Here is a 16,641-nt window from a genome sequence, read left to right as displayed (position 1 = left end):
CCATGTGGTAGAGTGTGTCGTGCTCCATTCTCTGCTTTAGCTAAATAATATTCTACATATGCTATATTTTATTTATCCGTCCATCAGCTGATGGCATTTGGGTTTTTTTTCACCTTACAGTTATCATGAGTAACGCTACTATTAAGATTCAGGGCTTTGTATTTTTGAATTCCAAACTGTATGTTCCAATGTGATTCCCTCAAATGATTCACAAAATTTGGATCTCAATGTTTTTTACCTGTTTTCAAAAATCAAGTTCACATTTATAAGGATGAAGGTTTAAGCCATTTTAAAATGCTTAGAAAATGTTTTGATGTTTCCTTACAGAGAAAGCCTTGAATACAGTGACAATCACAGGACTGTAAACATTTTAGTATTTTAGTTAAAAAAAAAAAATTGGTCACACCCTTTTAGTCATAATTGATAAAATAAAGTGAAGGGTAAAAAAAAATAAAATAAAAGACTTTCAAACAATGGTTCACCCTTACTGCCCCAAAGATATTCTCTTGCTTCTCTGATTGAGATCATAATGTACTACAGAATTTCTTGTTTTTTCAAGATTTTAATCTACATTATTGGTGATCTTAAACATTTTTACTTAAATGTTTTGACATAAACTTTTCTCAAAGAACATTTCTGGTTGGAATATTACTACTGAATTCAAAATGTGCAAATACACACACACACACAGATACACACACACTTGAAAGCTACCAAAAATATGTTGCTTGTGGCCCAGAGAAAATTTTACAAGTCAAAAATCTAGGATGGTGGCTCAGAAAAAAAAAGGGGGGCAATCTGTGTAGCACTTTGATCCACTGGACCTTGATTTGCGTAGATTTAGAATAGTTATAAGTACTGTTTTGCACTTTTATGGAAAGAGATGGCTGAACTCAGTAAGGTTCTTCAAGGCCAGGGAACCAGTCCTGGCAAAGACGCATTCGCCTATGAAAGAGACCAAGAAAGTCCTATCCCTGGCCACAAGGAGACCTTGGGAAAGAAACAGACAAACTCCGCTATTTCCTGTTCTGTTAGGTCCTAAGAGACCAAAAAACAAAGAGGAGATGCCATCTGACTTTGGCCAAAGAAACAATATAGTGGCAATCTTCTATCATTTCAAACTCCATATTCTGGGAAACCAGTGTTTATTTTCGCTGCCCCTGGACCTGAAGTTGCAATGTGTTGGCAACAAAGCTTATACTTTTCAGCTGTAATCACTGATATGGTTCTGTGTTTAAAAAAATTTTTTGTCCCAAACTTTTGAAATCTCCAGAAAACTCTTGAATACTATTCTATTCTCCCCATAAAAATAGTTTATTTCCCATACAACTTGATTTCCTCTCCCACAAGGAGATTAATCCCAAACTGGTATATTTCCAAACACTGGGGCATGAGAACAGAAAAATTCAGGGTATTGATCATTCCCTAGTGATACAGATGATTTCACGGTGGTTGGCAAAATCCTTGAGATATTTTCCTACCTACCCATTAACACAAAGAAAGATTTTTTTTGTTGGCTAAATAAACTATCAGGAAATAAAGACATGTTAGGATTAAATTGTACTTACAAAGATGCGCTGGTCCTTTCACTGTAATTCTTACACTCCGACTTCCCAGAGGGACAGCAATTACATTTTCTTCCCCTAGGAAAGAATGCAAGACAAATGTAGTAAAACTTATGCTGGAAAGGTCTATCAAGATAAGCAAGTCAATCAAAATGGAAGCATTTGCAAAGGGTTCTTTAACTACACTTCGCCTCAGAGTCAAGAAATCTCTGGAAAGCACCTACTGTGTGTATAAGGCATATTCATACTACTCATAATTTCACTTAAAAGCATTTTAAAAAAAACATTAAAGGAAAGTTTAAAATGAATTCCCTGGCCTACCATCTCAATTGCCTTCCTCCCCCAGCCCTCAACCGCGTGCTTTGATGGGAAGTTGGGGGGGGTGCTCAAACTAGGGCTCCTGGGGCCAAGTCTGGCCACACCCATTCACTTAAGGCTGCTTTACCCTACCCAAAGGTAGAGTTGAGTAGTTGTAACCAAGACAACAGGGCTCAGAAAGCCTAATCTATTTACTATCTAGTCCTACACAGAAAAATGTTTGACGATCCCTGGCCTAGATCATTATCTTGGGGCAATCCTAGTCTTCAGAGAGGTTTTTCCTTTCCTGCTTTTATGCATTCTGAAATTAGTTTTCATGGCTGCATAATAATCTAGACTCATATATAAAATTTTACCCCAGTAGTCCCCAATTTGAACATTAAGCCTGTTACTAAATGGTATTAGCATATTATCAATGATATGAACTACTTCAAGCAGATGTTGTTTTTGTTTAACTTAGAGAGAACAAACTTTTTGGATAAATTCTGGGGCAAAATTGTTGGATCAAAGGATGTTACTATGTTTGCTGACTTGTTTATAAGTTTTTATTAGATAAAAATACGTTTATTATTGAAAATTAAAAATGCAAATAAGCAAGAAGATAAAGTAAAACTATTTCTAATCCTGCTACCCAGAGATCATCACTTCTAACATTTGGATAAATATTCTTTCCAAATTTTCTGTTTGTTCCTAACATACATACATGCAAAATACATGCATACATGCAAAATATATACATGCATACATACATGCAAAAAAAACAAAACAAAACAATGGATACTATTTAAATGTCCACCATTATAGGAGAGCTGAAACAAACAATTACATTTCTGTACTAAAGAATACTCTACGTCTGGCAAAAGTAATGATAAGAAGCTATAGGACTTGATGTGGAAAGAAAGCCAACATACATACTGATGAACAAAAAAGGAAGTTAAAAAGCAATATATATGGGCAATGATTTCTTGGATATGATACCAAAAAGCACAGTCAACACATGGAAACGCAAATAAGACCATAATGAAATCCCACTTCACATCTATTAGGATGGCCATTATCAAAAAAACAAAACAAAAATAATCCTCAGGATGAGAAGAAATTGGAATGCTTGTGAACCACTGGTGGGAATATAAAATAGTTCAACCACTATGGAAAACAATTCCTCAAAATATTATATACAGAATTACCATATGATTCAGCAATTCCACATCTGGGTTTATACCCAAAAGAATTGAAAGCAGAGATTCAAAGAGATATTTGTATACCCATATTCATAGCATTATTTACAATAGTCAAAAGGTAGAAACAACCCAAGTGTCCATCAACAGATGAGTGGGACGCTATCATGTGGTACATATATACAATGGAACATTATTAGGCCCTAAAAAGGGGAAATTCTGACACATGCTATACAACATGGATGAACCACAAAGATGTTATGCTAAGTGAAATAAGTCAGTCACAAAAGGATAAATACTGTATAATTTCATTTGTATGAACAGTCAAGTTCATAGAGACAGAAAGTAGAGTGGTGGTTGCCAGGGCTTGGGGTAGGAGACAACGGAGAGTTCTTGTTTGTTTAGTGGGTACAGACTTTCAGTTTTGCAAGATGAAAAAAGCTGGAGACAGACTGTGGTAATGGTTGTATATCAATGTGAATGTATTTAATGCTGCTGAACTATACACTTAAAAATGATGAACATGGTAAATTGTATGTTATGCATATTTTACCACATTAAAAAATGCATAAGGCATAAACTCATTGTAAAGTACATGTGTTTAATATTGCATTTTCATGCATATGTTATTTATAGCAATATATACATGTATATAATACTTCATATTGTGTGTAAATGCATTGAATAACATTGTATACACACAATAATATGAAAATGCATAGCAGTGTGCAAGTGCCTATCAGTAGATAACAGAGTGGGATTTTAATTATTTAATCCTTTAAATTCATGAAGTTTTCACCAAATCTTTGACAGCAGTTACCTCTTGGAAAAGAAATGAAAGTTCTAGGAATGAGTGAAGAACATAGTTCTGTATTTTTTGTTTTGTATAGTGACAATGTACTGATGAGTTACTTTTCAAATACAATATTCAAAAGCTAAAAACATTTTTTACAAAAGAAGATAGAAAATGGAAAAAAAAAAAAAAAAAGGATCAGGGCCCAAAAGTTTTACTGGATGAGTTTTGCAAAATCTTAAGTAACAGGTAAGCACATAAAAAGAAAACTAAAAGGCTCTCAGAAATGTACAATTAAAATAACTCAGATACCCAAACCAAACACAGAGAGCACAAAAATTAACAGATGAACCACATCTTAATTATGACTATGGATATATAAAAATAATAAATAAAATACAGCAAATTAATTCCAGAATTCTATAAGAATTATACATCATGAGTAAACAGAATATATTCTAAAAATGAATTACTGACAACATAAAACTTGTTAATGTAACTGGTTATATTAACAGATCAAAGAAGGTAAACATTATGATCATTTAAATGAATATAAAAAGGTGTCTGATATAATTCAGTATACATTATAAGATTCCTATTAAAGCCAAAGATAGAAAGAAACAGCCCCAATTTGATAAAGAGTAAGAAGCCATGAGCAGACTTCATGGTGAAACATTAGAATTACTTCCATCACAGTAACAAAGCAAGGATTATCATCACCATCTTTTCCATGCTCTTCTGGAGATCCTTATGCTATTCAATGTAATTAGAAAATAAATAACTTATAGGAATATATGTTAGAAAGAAAAAATTTTAAATACCATTATTTGTAAATTGTCAAGTAAGACTTCAAGAACAAAAAATCTATTACAGGCCAATATCCCTGATGAATATAGACGCAAAAATTCTCAATAAAATACTAGCAAACCAAATTCAATAGCACATTAAAATGATCATTCACCATAATCAAGTGGGATTTATTTCCTGGGATGCAAGAATGGTTCAACATATACAAATCAATCAATGTGATACATCACATTAATAGAATGAAAGAAAAGAACCCTATGATTATCTCTATAAAAACAGAAAAAGCATTTGACAAACTTCAACATCCACTCATGATAAAAACTCTTAGCAAATTAGGCATAGAACAAATGTATCTCAACATATTAAAGGTAATATATAACAAGCTCACAGCCAGCATCATAGTGAATGGTGAAAGGTTGAAAGGTTTTCCTCTAAGATCAGGAACAGAAAAAGATGCCCATTCTCACCACTTCTATTCAACACAGTACTGGAAGTCCTACCTAGAGCAATAAGGCAAGAAAAAGAAATAAAAGATACCAGAATTGGAAAAGAAGAAGTAAAAATGTCTCTATTTGCAAATCACATGATTTTTTATAAAGTTGACCCTTGAACAATATGGAGGTTAGGGGCATCAACCACTCATGCCATCAAAAATCTGCATATAACTTCCCCCAAAACTTAACTGCTAATAGCCTACTATTGACCAGAAGCCTTACAGATAACATAATGAATACATATTTTATATGTTATATGTATTATACACTGTATTCTTACAATAAAGTAAGCTGATGAATACATATTTTATATGTTGTATGTATTATACACTGTATTCTTACAATAAGGTAAGCTAAAGAAAAGAAAATGTTTTCAAGAAAGTCATAGGGAAGAGAAAATACATTTACAGTTCTGGACTGGATTTATCAAAAATAAAAATCCACATATAAGTAGACCCATGCAGTTCAAACTCATTGTTGTTCAAGAGTCAACTGTATAGAAAATCCTAAAGAGTTAACGTAAGATTAACATACAAATATCAGCAGCATTTCTATACACTAACAATAAATCTTTTGGGAAAAAAAAGAAATTGATCCCATTTACAATAGCATCAAAAACAATACTTAGGGACAAATTTAATGAAGGAGGTGAAAGATCTCTGAAAACTCCAAGACAGTGATGAAAGAAATTGAAGATACATATAAATATAAACATCTTATGATATCTTATGTTCATGGTTTGGAAGAATTAATATTGTTAAAATATCAATACTACCGAACGCCATCTATAGATTTGATGCAATCCCTATTAAGTTTCTAGTAACATTTTTCACAGAAGTAGAAAAATACTCTTAAAATTTACAGGGAACTACAAAAGACTCCAAATAGACAAAGAAATCCTGAGAAGGAATAACAAAGCAGGAGGCATCAAACTTCTTGCTTTCAAGCTATACTTGAAAAGCTACAGTTATTAAAACATGTGGAATGTTGGGGTACCTGGGTGGCACAGTCAGTTGAGTGTCCAACTGGCAGTTTCAACTAAGGTTGTGATCTCAGGGTCATGAGATCCAGCCCCCCCCCCCCCTCCCATCAGGTTCTGTGTTCAGTACGGAGTTTGCTTAAGACTCTCTTTCCCTCTGCCCCTCCCCCGTCATGCTTGCTTGCTCCCTCTCTCTCAAATAACTAAATCTTTTTTTTTTTTGAAGTGTAGTATGTCATAACAAAAACGAAAAAATAGACCAATGGAAAAGTATCAAGAGCCCAGAAATAAACCCAAGCACATACCGTCAACTAATATTTGATAAGGGAACCAAGAATACTCAATGGAGAAAAAACAGTCTCTTCAATAAATATGCTGGAATAATTGGATTTTCACATGTAAAAAAATAAAACTGGACCCATATCTTACACCACTCACAAAAATTAACTTGAAATAGTTTAAAGACTTAAATGTAATATCTGAAACCATGTAACTCCTAGAAGAAAACATAGGAATACAAGCTCCTTGACATGGGTCTTGGTAATGATTTTTTTGATATAATACCTAAAGCTCAAGCAACAAAATAAAAGATAAACAAATGGGACTACATCAAACTAAAACGTTTTTTTGCATAGCAAAAGAAACCATCAACAAAGTGAAAAGACAACCTATGGAATGGAAAAAAATATATGCAAAGCATATATCTGATAAGGGGTTAATATCCAAAATTTAGAACAAACTCATACAACTCAATAGCAAAACAAACAAAAACCCCAATTTAAAATGGGCAAAGGACCTGAATAGTCATATCGCCAAAGAAGATATACCGAAAGCCAATAGGTACATGAAAAGATTCACAACATTACAAGCCATTAGGGAAATGCAAATTAAAACTACAATGAGAAATCACCTCATGCATGTTAGAATGGCCATAATAAAAAAGACAAGAGATAATAAATGCTGGCATGGATTTGGATAAAAGGAAACTTTTGTGCACTGTTGGTGGGATTATAAATTGGAACACCCACTGTGGAAAACAGTATGGAGTATCTCCAAAAAACGAAAACTGGAGCAATTCTATGATCTAGCAATTCCACTTCAGGGAATATAACCCAAGGGAATGAAAATACTAACAAAAAGATGTCTGCACCTGCATGTTCATAGGCATTATTTACAATAGCCAAGACATGGAAACCACCTACGAGTCCATCAATGAATGAAAAGATATAAGTTGTGGTATATATGTATACAATGGAATATTATTCAGCCATTAAAAACTGAGAAAATCCTACCATCTGCAAGAACATGGATGGACCTCAAAGGCATTATGCTAAGAAAAATAAGTCAGCTGGAGAAAAACAAACACTGTATGAATATAAACACAAAACAAAACAAAAACAAACTCATAGAAAAACAAATCAGACTGGTAGTTACCAGAGGCAGAGCATGGGGGAAGGAGATATTGGAAGCAAGTGATTAAAAGGTACAAATTTCCAGTTAGAAGACAAAAAGACTAGGGATGTAACATACAACAGGATGACTACAGCTAACAGTGATGTATAATATATAGGAGAAATTTTCTCATCACAAGGATAATTTTTTTTCCTTATTCCTTTTCTTCTTTCTTTTCTTTTAATTGTATCTATATGAGAAGATGGATGTTAGCTGAACCTACTATGGTACTCATTTCACAATATATGTAAGTCAAACCATCATATTGTATGCCTTAAACCTATACAGTGATGTTTGTCATTTATTTTTCAATAAAACTAGGGAAAAAAAACTACAAACTCCAAAAAAAGTTCAGTAAGTATTCTGATATTAAATAAACTGCTTTCGTGCATTCTAATTAATATTTAATTGTATATTTTAACTGTATTTTATAACTAACATATATCATACTTACATAAATGTTAATATATTAATATACTATATCACATACATATATATACACTCTAATATTTATTCCTAGTCTATCGCCTGAAAATCCAAAAAATATTAACCAACTCAATAAGAATGAACATCCTTGCATCCATGTGGTGCCTCCAAATGCCATTTCCCACTAAAAAGGACCAGGGCTCCTTTAAAGAAACGGTTCAATCCAGGTCTGGGTCAGAAAAGGAACCAGCTAATCCTAGAATTTTGTTATGGAATAATAAAAGTAAGGGAGCTCTCAAAGATATGAATCATGTGAACTGAACTGAAGTTATGTGAAAGGACTTCAGAGTCAACATAAAGAGTATCCAGTTGGGCAAAAATGTGACAATCTGAACATTAATAAGAATAATAACTGCAAAGAAGTGAATCACATGAAATATGTTTAAATCCTTAAGTCCTTAATAACACTGGAAAGAATCACTGGTCACATTCTGAGGATGCTACAAACCAGCTCATTGTTTTGAAAACTGATAAATAAAGACAAAAGAATAATGCATTTACCATGCCTTTCTACACAAATTGTACTTCAGGGAAACCAAACAGTTGATGAGGTGAAGTTTTTCTTTATAGAAGTACCCAAGCTGATAAATGAAGGCCTGATATATTATCATCATTTAAACATTAAGTATCCATCACAGTAAGACAGAAAACCATACATTATGTGTCTCCTAATATGATGCATTAGGAAGTACATAACACCTACTTTAAAGCATTCTTACCAAAACAAACAAACACATCTGATTATGATCAAGCTTTCATATCTAACAATCTACTTATAGGAAATGTAGGGTACAAAGGAAAATACTAAATCACATCATGGAAATGTAATGAGAAAAATATAGATTATGGGAAAATCTGTAAGACAAATGAGCAGCTTCCTTAACAAATAAATATCAAGGGAGAAAAAGGACATACTTAAATTAAAAACAAATTAAGAAACATAATTAAGGATAAAAGGAGAGGAGGATGTACTTATAATTTAAAAAAAGAATTAAGAGACATAACATACAAATGCAACATACGGATCTTATTTAGAGACTAACTTGAATAAGCAAGCAAAAATGATGGAGTAAGGAACTCTGAAAACCACTCCTCCATGAAAACATGTACAAAAAAATGGTCAGAATCAACATTTTCAAAATTCTGGAAATTAACTAAGGCTTGCAGCAATCTGGGCAGAATTTATTCAAGAAAAACACTCGGTAAGAACAACAAATTTTATGGCATTTTAAATTGCCTAGTCCCATATCCCCCATTCTCAGCCTCCGCTGTAACCTTGAAAACCAACATCCCATAGTCATTGTGAAAATCAGCAACCTGGAAGATGCTACAGGGGTGGATTATGGTTGGAGCTCCTTCAAAGCTCCAATTCTCAACTGTCATTATTTGACCTGAATGATGGTTCCTTGGAAGACCTCACTCACAAAGCTGTCTTTATTTTACCTACCTAGGAGCTTGCCCAGTACAAACAGCCTTCTCCCAAGGGGCACTTGTCCAAAACAATCAGAGGCAATTGTTTAACATTGAGGCTGCCCAAGGTGGTAGATAACAGTTGAAGAAAACAAGCTATCCAAAAAGCTTAAAAGGAAAAGCTGGGGAATAGAGATGTCCACAGGGGGCTTTGAAAAGTGCCAACACACCCCTGGGAATCTAGAAGGCCACACATATGTGGAGGGCTGTGTGCATGCTCAGGACTGTGTCCATACTCAGAGAAGACATGAGAAGGCCCTAAATTCTCACCTCTGGCGGACCTTGAGACTCTGCAACAAGCAGGAAGTGAAGGCTATAAGAGAGTTGTCAACTGCCTGGTTGAATGTTGAACTGTGCCTTAACACACACCCAGAGCCCCTTAGTAAAGACTTACTGACTTTAGACATTTTAAGTCATTAGCTGACCACTAAACCAACTGAGCAGAGACTTTAGTAGTTACACGTGACAAAGAATACAGACTTTACAAAATTGGAAAAAATTACTTAACACACAGGAGCAACAAACAATAACAAACTCTGGTGGGGGGGGGTGAGAATTTGATTTCCAGATATGCAACATTATATTTAAAATGCCCAATTTTCAACAAAAAGTTAAAGACCTACAAAAGAACAAGAAAGTATGGCCCATACACAGGAAAAATAAAAGCAACCAACAGAAACTGTCTCTGAGTAAGTCCAGAGTTGGAATTTTAGACAAAAGCTTTAAATAAACTATATTAAATATGCTCAAAGAACTAAAGGAAACCATATTTAATCTGAACAAGTAAACTATAAGATAATATTTATGAGATGATCTCAGAAAAATGAACACAGACTGGATATTTGATGATATTAAGGGATTATTGTTAATTTTTAGATGTAATAATGGCTTTGTGATTATGTTTTTAAAGAGTCTTAATTTAAAGAATAAAGGTCTAAGATTTAAACTTACACTCTAGGCAAATATATACAAAAATAAAACAGGAATCACGTATGATTGCCACGCAAAGTTTAACTCAAGGCAAAAATACATTAAATAAAGGAAGATCACTTCATAATAATCTAGAGAATAATTCAGCTATCATGACCTTCATATATGCTTTAGGTAAATGGTACTAAGATACATAAAGCAAAACTATCAGAGGGAAAGGAAAAATGGGAGAAAATGCCTATTAATAATAAGATAATAATAATAATATCCTTTCAATTATTGAAGGATATATGAGAAGGTATTTCATAGAAAATAAAAAATAACTCATAAACATAAGAAAATGCTCAGAGTCATGGAAAATTAATATAATAAAAATACACTTAAAAGTTTTAATCTATCCTTTTAGCAAATTATAAAGAATGACAATATCCCACATTGGAAAAAATGGAGAAAACAGTTGTTAAAACTATGAGTGGGAGTGTAATTGGCAACATGTTTGTGAAAGGCAATTTGGCAATATCAACCAAAAATTTTATTATGCATCCCAATTGATTCTGCAACTGCCTTTCCCAGAACTTTTCCTACAGAAAAAAAATCTTGTAATTGTGCAGATAGATGTTTAACATACTTTACATACATAAAATCACAACTCTTTACAGTGTTCACTGCAGCATTTTTGAAATAATAATGGACATTGGAAACCACATAAACATTTATGAATGGAGGGTTTGTTAAATATATGTTGACATATCCATCAGAAAGACAGAGGCAGTCTACATATACCAACATAGAAGTAGGTCCACAATATAGTGTGAGGTGACAAAAACGATTAAGGATCGTTGATATAGCATGTATATCCATAGACACATACACCATCATGTCACTAATGCTTCTCTGAGGTTTAGGAATATGAATGATTTTTGTGTTGTTCCTTATGAATTTTCTGCATTTTCCAAATTTTATATAATAAAAATGTATTGATTTTATTCTACAATGTTATTTTTAAAAATTGCTCAGTTAATTGTCCAATGGCTTCAGATTTTAAGACAGTATTTATAATATTAGAGGGTGACAAGGATCTCCAAGTAGAGTCAGAGTGACTACAATTCTTAATAAGCTGAGGCTGGCCAAAACGTTAAGGACAATAACCAAAATTATGCACTTCACTGGTATTATTTAAGGTAGAAGAGTAAAAAATATTATATTGATGAATGACACAGAGTACAGACAACTTTATGACTTTTTATTTGCATCTGACTTCTCTGTCAAGGAATACTTCTATTTAAAAGTAATAAAAACTTACCAAATCACTATGCTGTACACCTAAAACTAATATAACATTGTATGTCAACTACACTAAATTAAAAAAAATTAATAATAAATACCAAAGTAGCACATTATAATTATCTGAAAATTTGCTTCCAAAACCTTGTTCAGAACTCTCTAATAAAATTCTGGTGATGACTATTGTTAACACTGCTGTATGGTACATTTAAAAGTGGCTAAGAGAATAGATTCTAAAAATTCTCTTGGTATAATTCACTAGCTATTCCTGATTAAAAAAAAAAAAAAACTCTCTGTAAATAAAATAAAACAAATGTTTGTAACATGATTTTAAAATGCCAGTAAAGGGACACCTGGGTGGCTCAGTCAGTAAAGCATCTGACTCTTGATCTCAGCTCAGGTGTCAACCTTGGGGTTGTGAGTTCAAACCCTGCGTTGGGCTCCATGCCCAGTGTGGAGCCTACTTAAAAAAGAATGCCAGTAATATGATTAATATACTTTATGCTTAAATATTAGAAATACTGCTACTTAAATAGGGAAATTATGGAATGTTAATTACCATCATTTGATTTAGGATCTTTAGGGAGATGAGCCAAAGTAACTGGGCAAGAAAAAAAAAATAGTCTAAGCATTAGAAATCAGGAGGAAATTAATACATGCATACCTCATTTTATTGCCCTTTGCGGATATTGCTTTTTTTTTTCTTTTTTCTTCCTTCCCTCCTTCCTTCTTTCCAAATTAAAGGTTTGTGGCACCCTGCATCCAGCAAGTCTACTGGCACCATTTATCCAACAGTATTTGCTCACTTTATATCTGTTTGTCACATTTTGGTAATTCTCACAATATTTTAAACTTTCTCATTATTATATTTGTTATGGTAATCTATGATCAATGATTATGACTCACTAAAGGCTCAAATAACAGTTAGCATTTTTTAGCAATAAAATATTTTTTATATTAAGGTATATACATTTTTTAGATATAATGCTATTGCATACTTCATAAACTACAGTATAGTGTAAACATAACTTTGAAATGCACCGAGAAACTGAAAAGTCATTTGACTCACTTTATTGTGATATTCACTTTATTGCAGTGATCTGGAGCTGAACCTCCAATATCTCCTAGGTGTGCCTATGTTCAAAAGTTAGTAGCTTTCAGAAATACCGATAATAATCAGAAAACATAATGGAAGAAAATATCCCATTTGCAATGGCAAGAAAAAAAGATGGAATACCTTGGAATAAACTTTTTAAGAATGAGCATGACCTACAAAAAGAAAACTTTAAATGTCTTTCTAGACATAAAAATGCCTTGAGAAAATGAAAAGGAAAAGATTAATTCATTTGACATAAAACTTAAACATAAAATTGTTGAAGACAGAAAAAATTACAATTATAGACAGTTTCCTTAATATACAGTGTTTACAAGTGAATAAGAAAAAAAAAGAAACATAAATTAACAAGAAAATTGGCCAAATGCTTGAAAAATAGTCCAAAGGAAAAAGAATTAAAATGACAAGAAGCTTATGAAAAGATGCCCAACTCACTGGTAATCACAGAAATGCAGGTTGAAAACAAGATATAGTTCATTTATTCTATTAGTAAAAATGAAATGCTCTCATAAATTTTAATTTGTGAAGATAGCAGTAAATGTTACTGGAGGAAAAATTAGCAGTATCTTTGAAAAATAAAAACATAATCAAAGATAAACTTGTATAAATGTGAACAAGCATAGCAAAACTAAGAAAAAACCCTAAATGTTCTTTAATATGGGTCTGGTTAAATAAATCATGGCATGTTTTTCTAGGTCAACATTTTTAGAAGATAAAGTAGACTTTTGAGAATGAAGAGGCCAAAAAGCTCAGTGATAAAATTAAGCTGTGTCAAAAATTATATGTAATTATCAATTCTGTACAGCCCTCAAATGCATAAATGTGTGGAAGGTCTGTGCTATATTATGCACAGACACTACAGCCTAAGCTTGTAAAGATTTTGGAAGAGTGCTAAACCCAAGTGATGTGCCCAAATAGGTTTTCATCAGCTCAGGAAAGCATTCCGATGCACATGCATTTTCAAAACAAATTTGTATTATGTATATGACAGGCTACGTGTTTACTGCAGAAAATTTAGAATATCCAGGCAAAGAAAATAAGCAAGTCATGAATGAATCACAATGCCAGTATGTTATCCTATTAGTGTGTTTTCTTCTTGGGGTGGAGGAAATGGTTGAGTATGTATAATATATATTAATAATTTATAATGGTAAAATTAAGGATTTTTTTTTAATACAAAAAGGCACAGAAGGATGGAAAGTAGAAGGTAAAAGTTACCCCTATGACCTCACAAACTTCAAACCAATTCCATTCTTTAGAGGTATAATTATTAATAGTTGTTTATATTACAGATATTTGCTGTGTGTGTGTGTGTCTGTGTGTGTTTCAACCATCACCCATTGACAGTTACACACTCAGGTGAAACCTCTCAGACCAGAACCCCTGGCATTTGATTTTAGACAGAATGTTCAAATCTGGGAACAAATGTTCTTCTGTGTAAAAGGGAACGAATTCCCAGCTGTCCATAGTATTAACCTTGGAGAGAAATGCACATTGTAGGGCAGCTGGGCAAGGCTTGGAATGAGGGGCAACCTATAAGGGACCACTGTAAAGGATTTAATGTCCTTAGAATTATGGGAAAAGAAATCTATACGACACAGTGTTAAGTGTCTTCTCCTCCTAAACTGCAATCCCCTCCCATTTCTGTAACTCTCCCATACAGTTTGATATGTCAAGTCTCCCTGATACTTTTATAGGGCAGTACCTCCCACAAGCACCTGGAGAACTTGTTAAAACACAGATTCCTGCCCCACCCACAGAAATCCTGACCCAGAAGTTTAGGGTGGCCCCCAAGAACCTGCCGATCTAGCAGCCTCCCTGGAGGTGCTGATTCTGCGTGCTTGTGAGTCTTGCTTTGCATAGCACTGATTCTGGGCAGGCATAGGGAGGGAAAACTCCGGGTCATAATGACAGTAAGGGAGGACGGCTCCACAGTCAACAAACTTGTCAGCATTTCCTCACTGCCCTGCAGGAAATGGCAGAGCTCTGCCTCTGACCAGAAATGCAGTGAGAACTCTAGCAAGAGAGAGGATTTTGAGATGGGAGGGACCAGCAGTACTAAAGTCTCTACAGCAGTAAAAACTGTTACTGGGTTTTGTAAAAGCATTTTAATTAAGTAGTAGGCACAGAAGGCTATGGTTTGAAAAAAAAAAAAATAATGCTGAAGGAGTAAAGAGACAGGAAATACATACAGTTTGTCCAAACTCTGTCAGTAAAGATAGGGGGAAGATTAGGGTGGCAGCTAAAGATGTGGAGAATTTAAAATACATATATTTTAATATATAATTCACACACAAGTCTTAAAATTATACTTGCTTGATATCACTCATCATCAGGGAAGTGCAAATTAAAACCACAGTGAGCTATCACCTCACACCTGTCAGAATGGCTAAAATCAAAAACAGGAAATAACAAGGGTTAGTGAGGACATGGAGAAATGGGAATCCTCGTGCACTGTGGGTGGGAATGCAAACTGGTGCAGCCACTGTGGAAAACAGTATGGAGATCCCTTAAAAAATTAACAGTAGAACTACCATATAATCCACTAATTCCACTACTGGGTATTTACCCAAAGAAAATGAAAATACTAATTCGAAAAGATATATACACTCCTAGGTTTATTGCAGCTTTATTTAGAATAGCCAAGATATGGAAGCAACCTAAGTGTCCACTGGCTGATGGAAGGATAAAGAAGATGTGATATATATATATATATATGCGTATGTGTGTCATACACATACACACACGCACTGGAATATATTTCCACCATGAAAAAGAATGAAATCTTGCCATTCGCAACAACATGGATGGAGTTAGAGAGTATTATGCTAAGCGAAATAAGTCAGAGAAAGACAAATACTATATGATCTCACTCATATGTGGAATTTAAGAAACAAATGAACAAACAAAGAAAAAAAGAGACCAAGACAAACAACCAACCAACTCAGACTCTAAAATACAGAGAACACACTGGTGGTCATCAGAGGGGAGGTGGGTGGGGGCGGGGGTGAAAGAGGTGAAGGGGATGGAGAGTACACTTATTGTGATGAGCACTGAGAAATGTATAGAATTGTTGAATCACTATATCGTACACCTGTAGCTATTGTAACACTGTATGTTAATTACACTTAGATAAAAAAAAATTATACTTGTATTTAAGATGGAAGAAATCTGGGATCTCTTCTAACCCTGATGGGAAAGGAAGAGAGGGAGAGATGGAGAAGAGGGGATGATGGGTGGAGTGGGATCTCTGAGGAAGCAGAGGGGCTGGAGTCCAGGACACAGATGGGGAGATTAACTAGCCTTGGAAAGGAAGACACACACTCGTGCCTCTGCAACAGGAGGGAGCAAGGAATGGCTGCGAGCAGCTTCAGGGCGAGATCTCTTCTGGTGGTGTCTGTTTTACTGAGATTTTTTTCAGTCTTCTTTGGAGTCTAGCATAGAATCAGTTTTTATAAATGGTCCATAGCTGCTTAAAAAGACAGTATATTCCCTCAAAATACAATGTTCAGTAATACCTGTTAATGTAACAATAATTATACTGTGCAGACCCTACATGTAATTTTTACTGACTTAAATGTATCAAAGTTTCTCACAGCAGTTTTACTTCTTGCCATTTCTTCTTATACTTTTTTCTTTATATATTTTGATGTAATGGTATTTGCATGCAAATTTTTAAGGCTGATTTTTTCATCATCGATGGATGTAAAATACTCATCTTTGTTTTTGGTGTTTTTTTCTTTTTGCCTGAAATTCTACTAGCTCTGATAT

At 33.9% G+C, this 16,641-nt stretch overlaps 1 protein-coding gene across 1 annotated transcript in view; it reads right to left on the bottom strand.

Moving 5' to 3' along the window:
- The window catches only part of ADAMTSL3 (ADAMTS like 3), a 343,828-nt gene that overhangs the window by 160,424 nt on the left and 166,763 nt on the right, over positions 1-16,641 (bottom strand). The window contains exon 7 of the mRNA XM_021680458.1: positions 1,569-1,643. Coding sequence (XP_021536133.1) covers positions 1,569-1,643 — 75 coding nt within the window. The remainder of the gene's footprint in view (positions 1-1,568; positions 1,644-16,641) is intronic.

The sequence above is a fragment of the Neomonachus schauinslandi genome, chromosome 9 (assembly GCF_002201575.2).
Source record: "Neomonachus schauinslandi chromosome 9, ASM220157v2, whole genome shotgun sequence".
NCBI classification, from domain to species: domain Eukaryota; kingdom Metazoa; phylum Chordata; class Mammalia; order Carnivora; family Phocidae; genus Neomonachus; species Neomonachus schauinslandi.
Note: the sequence above shows the minus strand (reverse complement) of the source record. Positions and strands in the feature narration are given on the sequence as shown.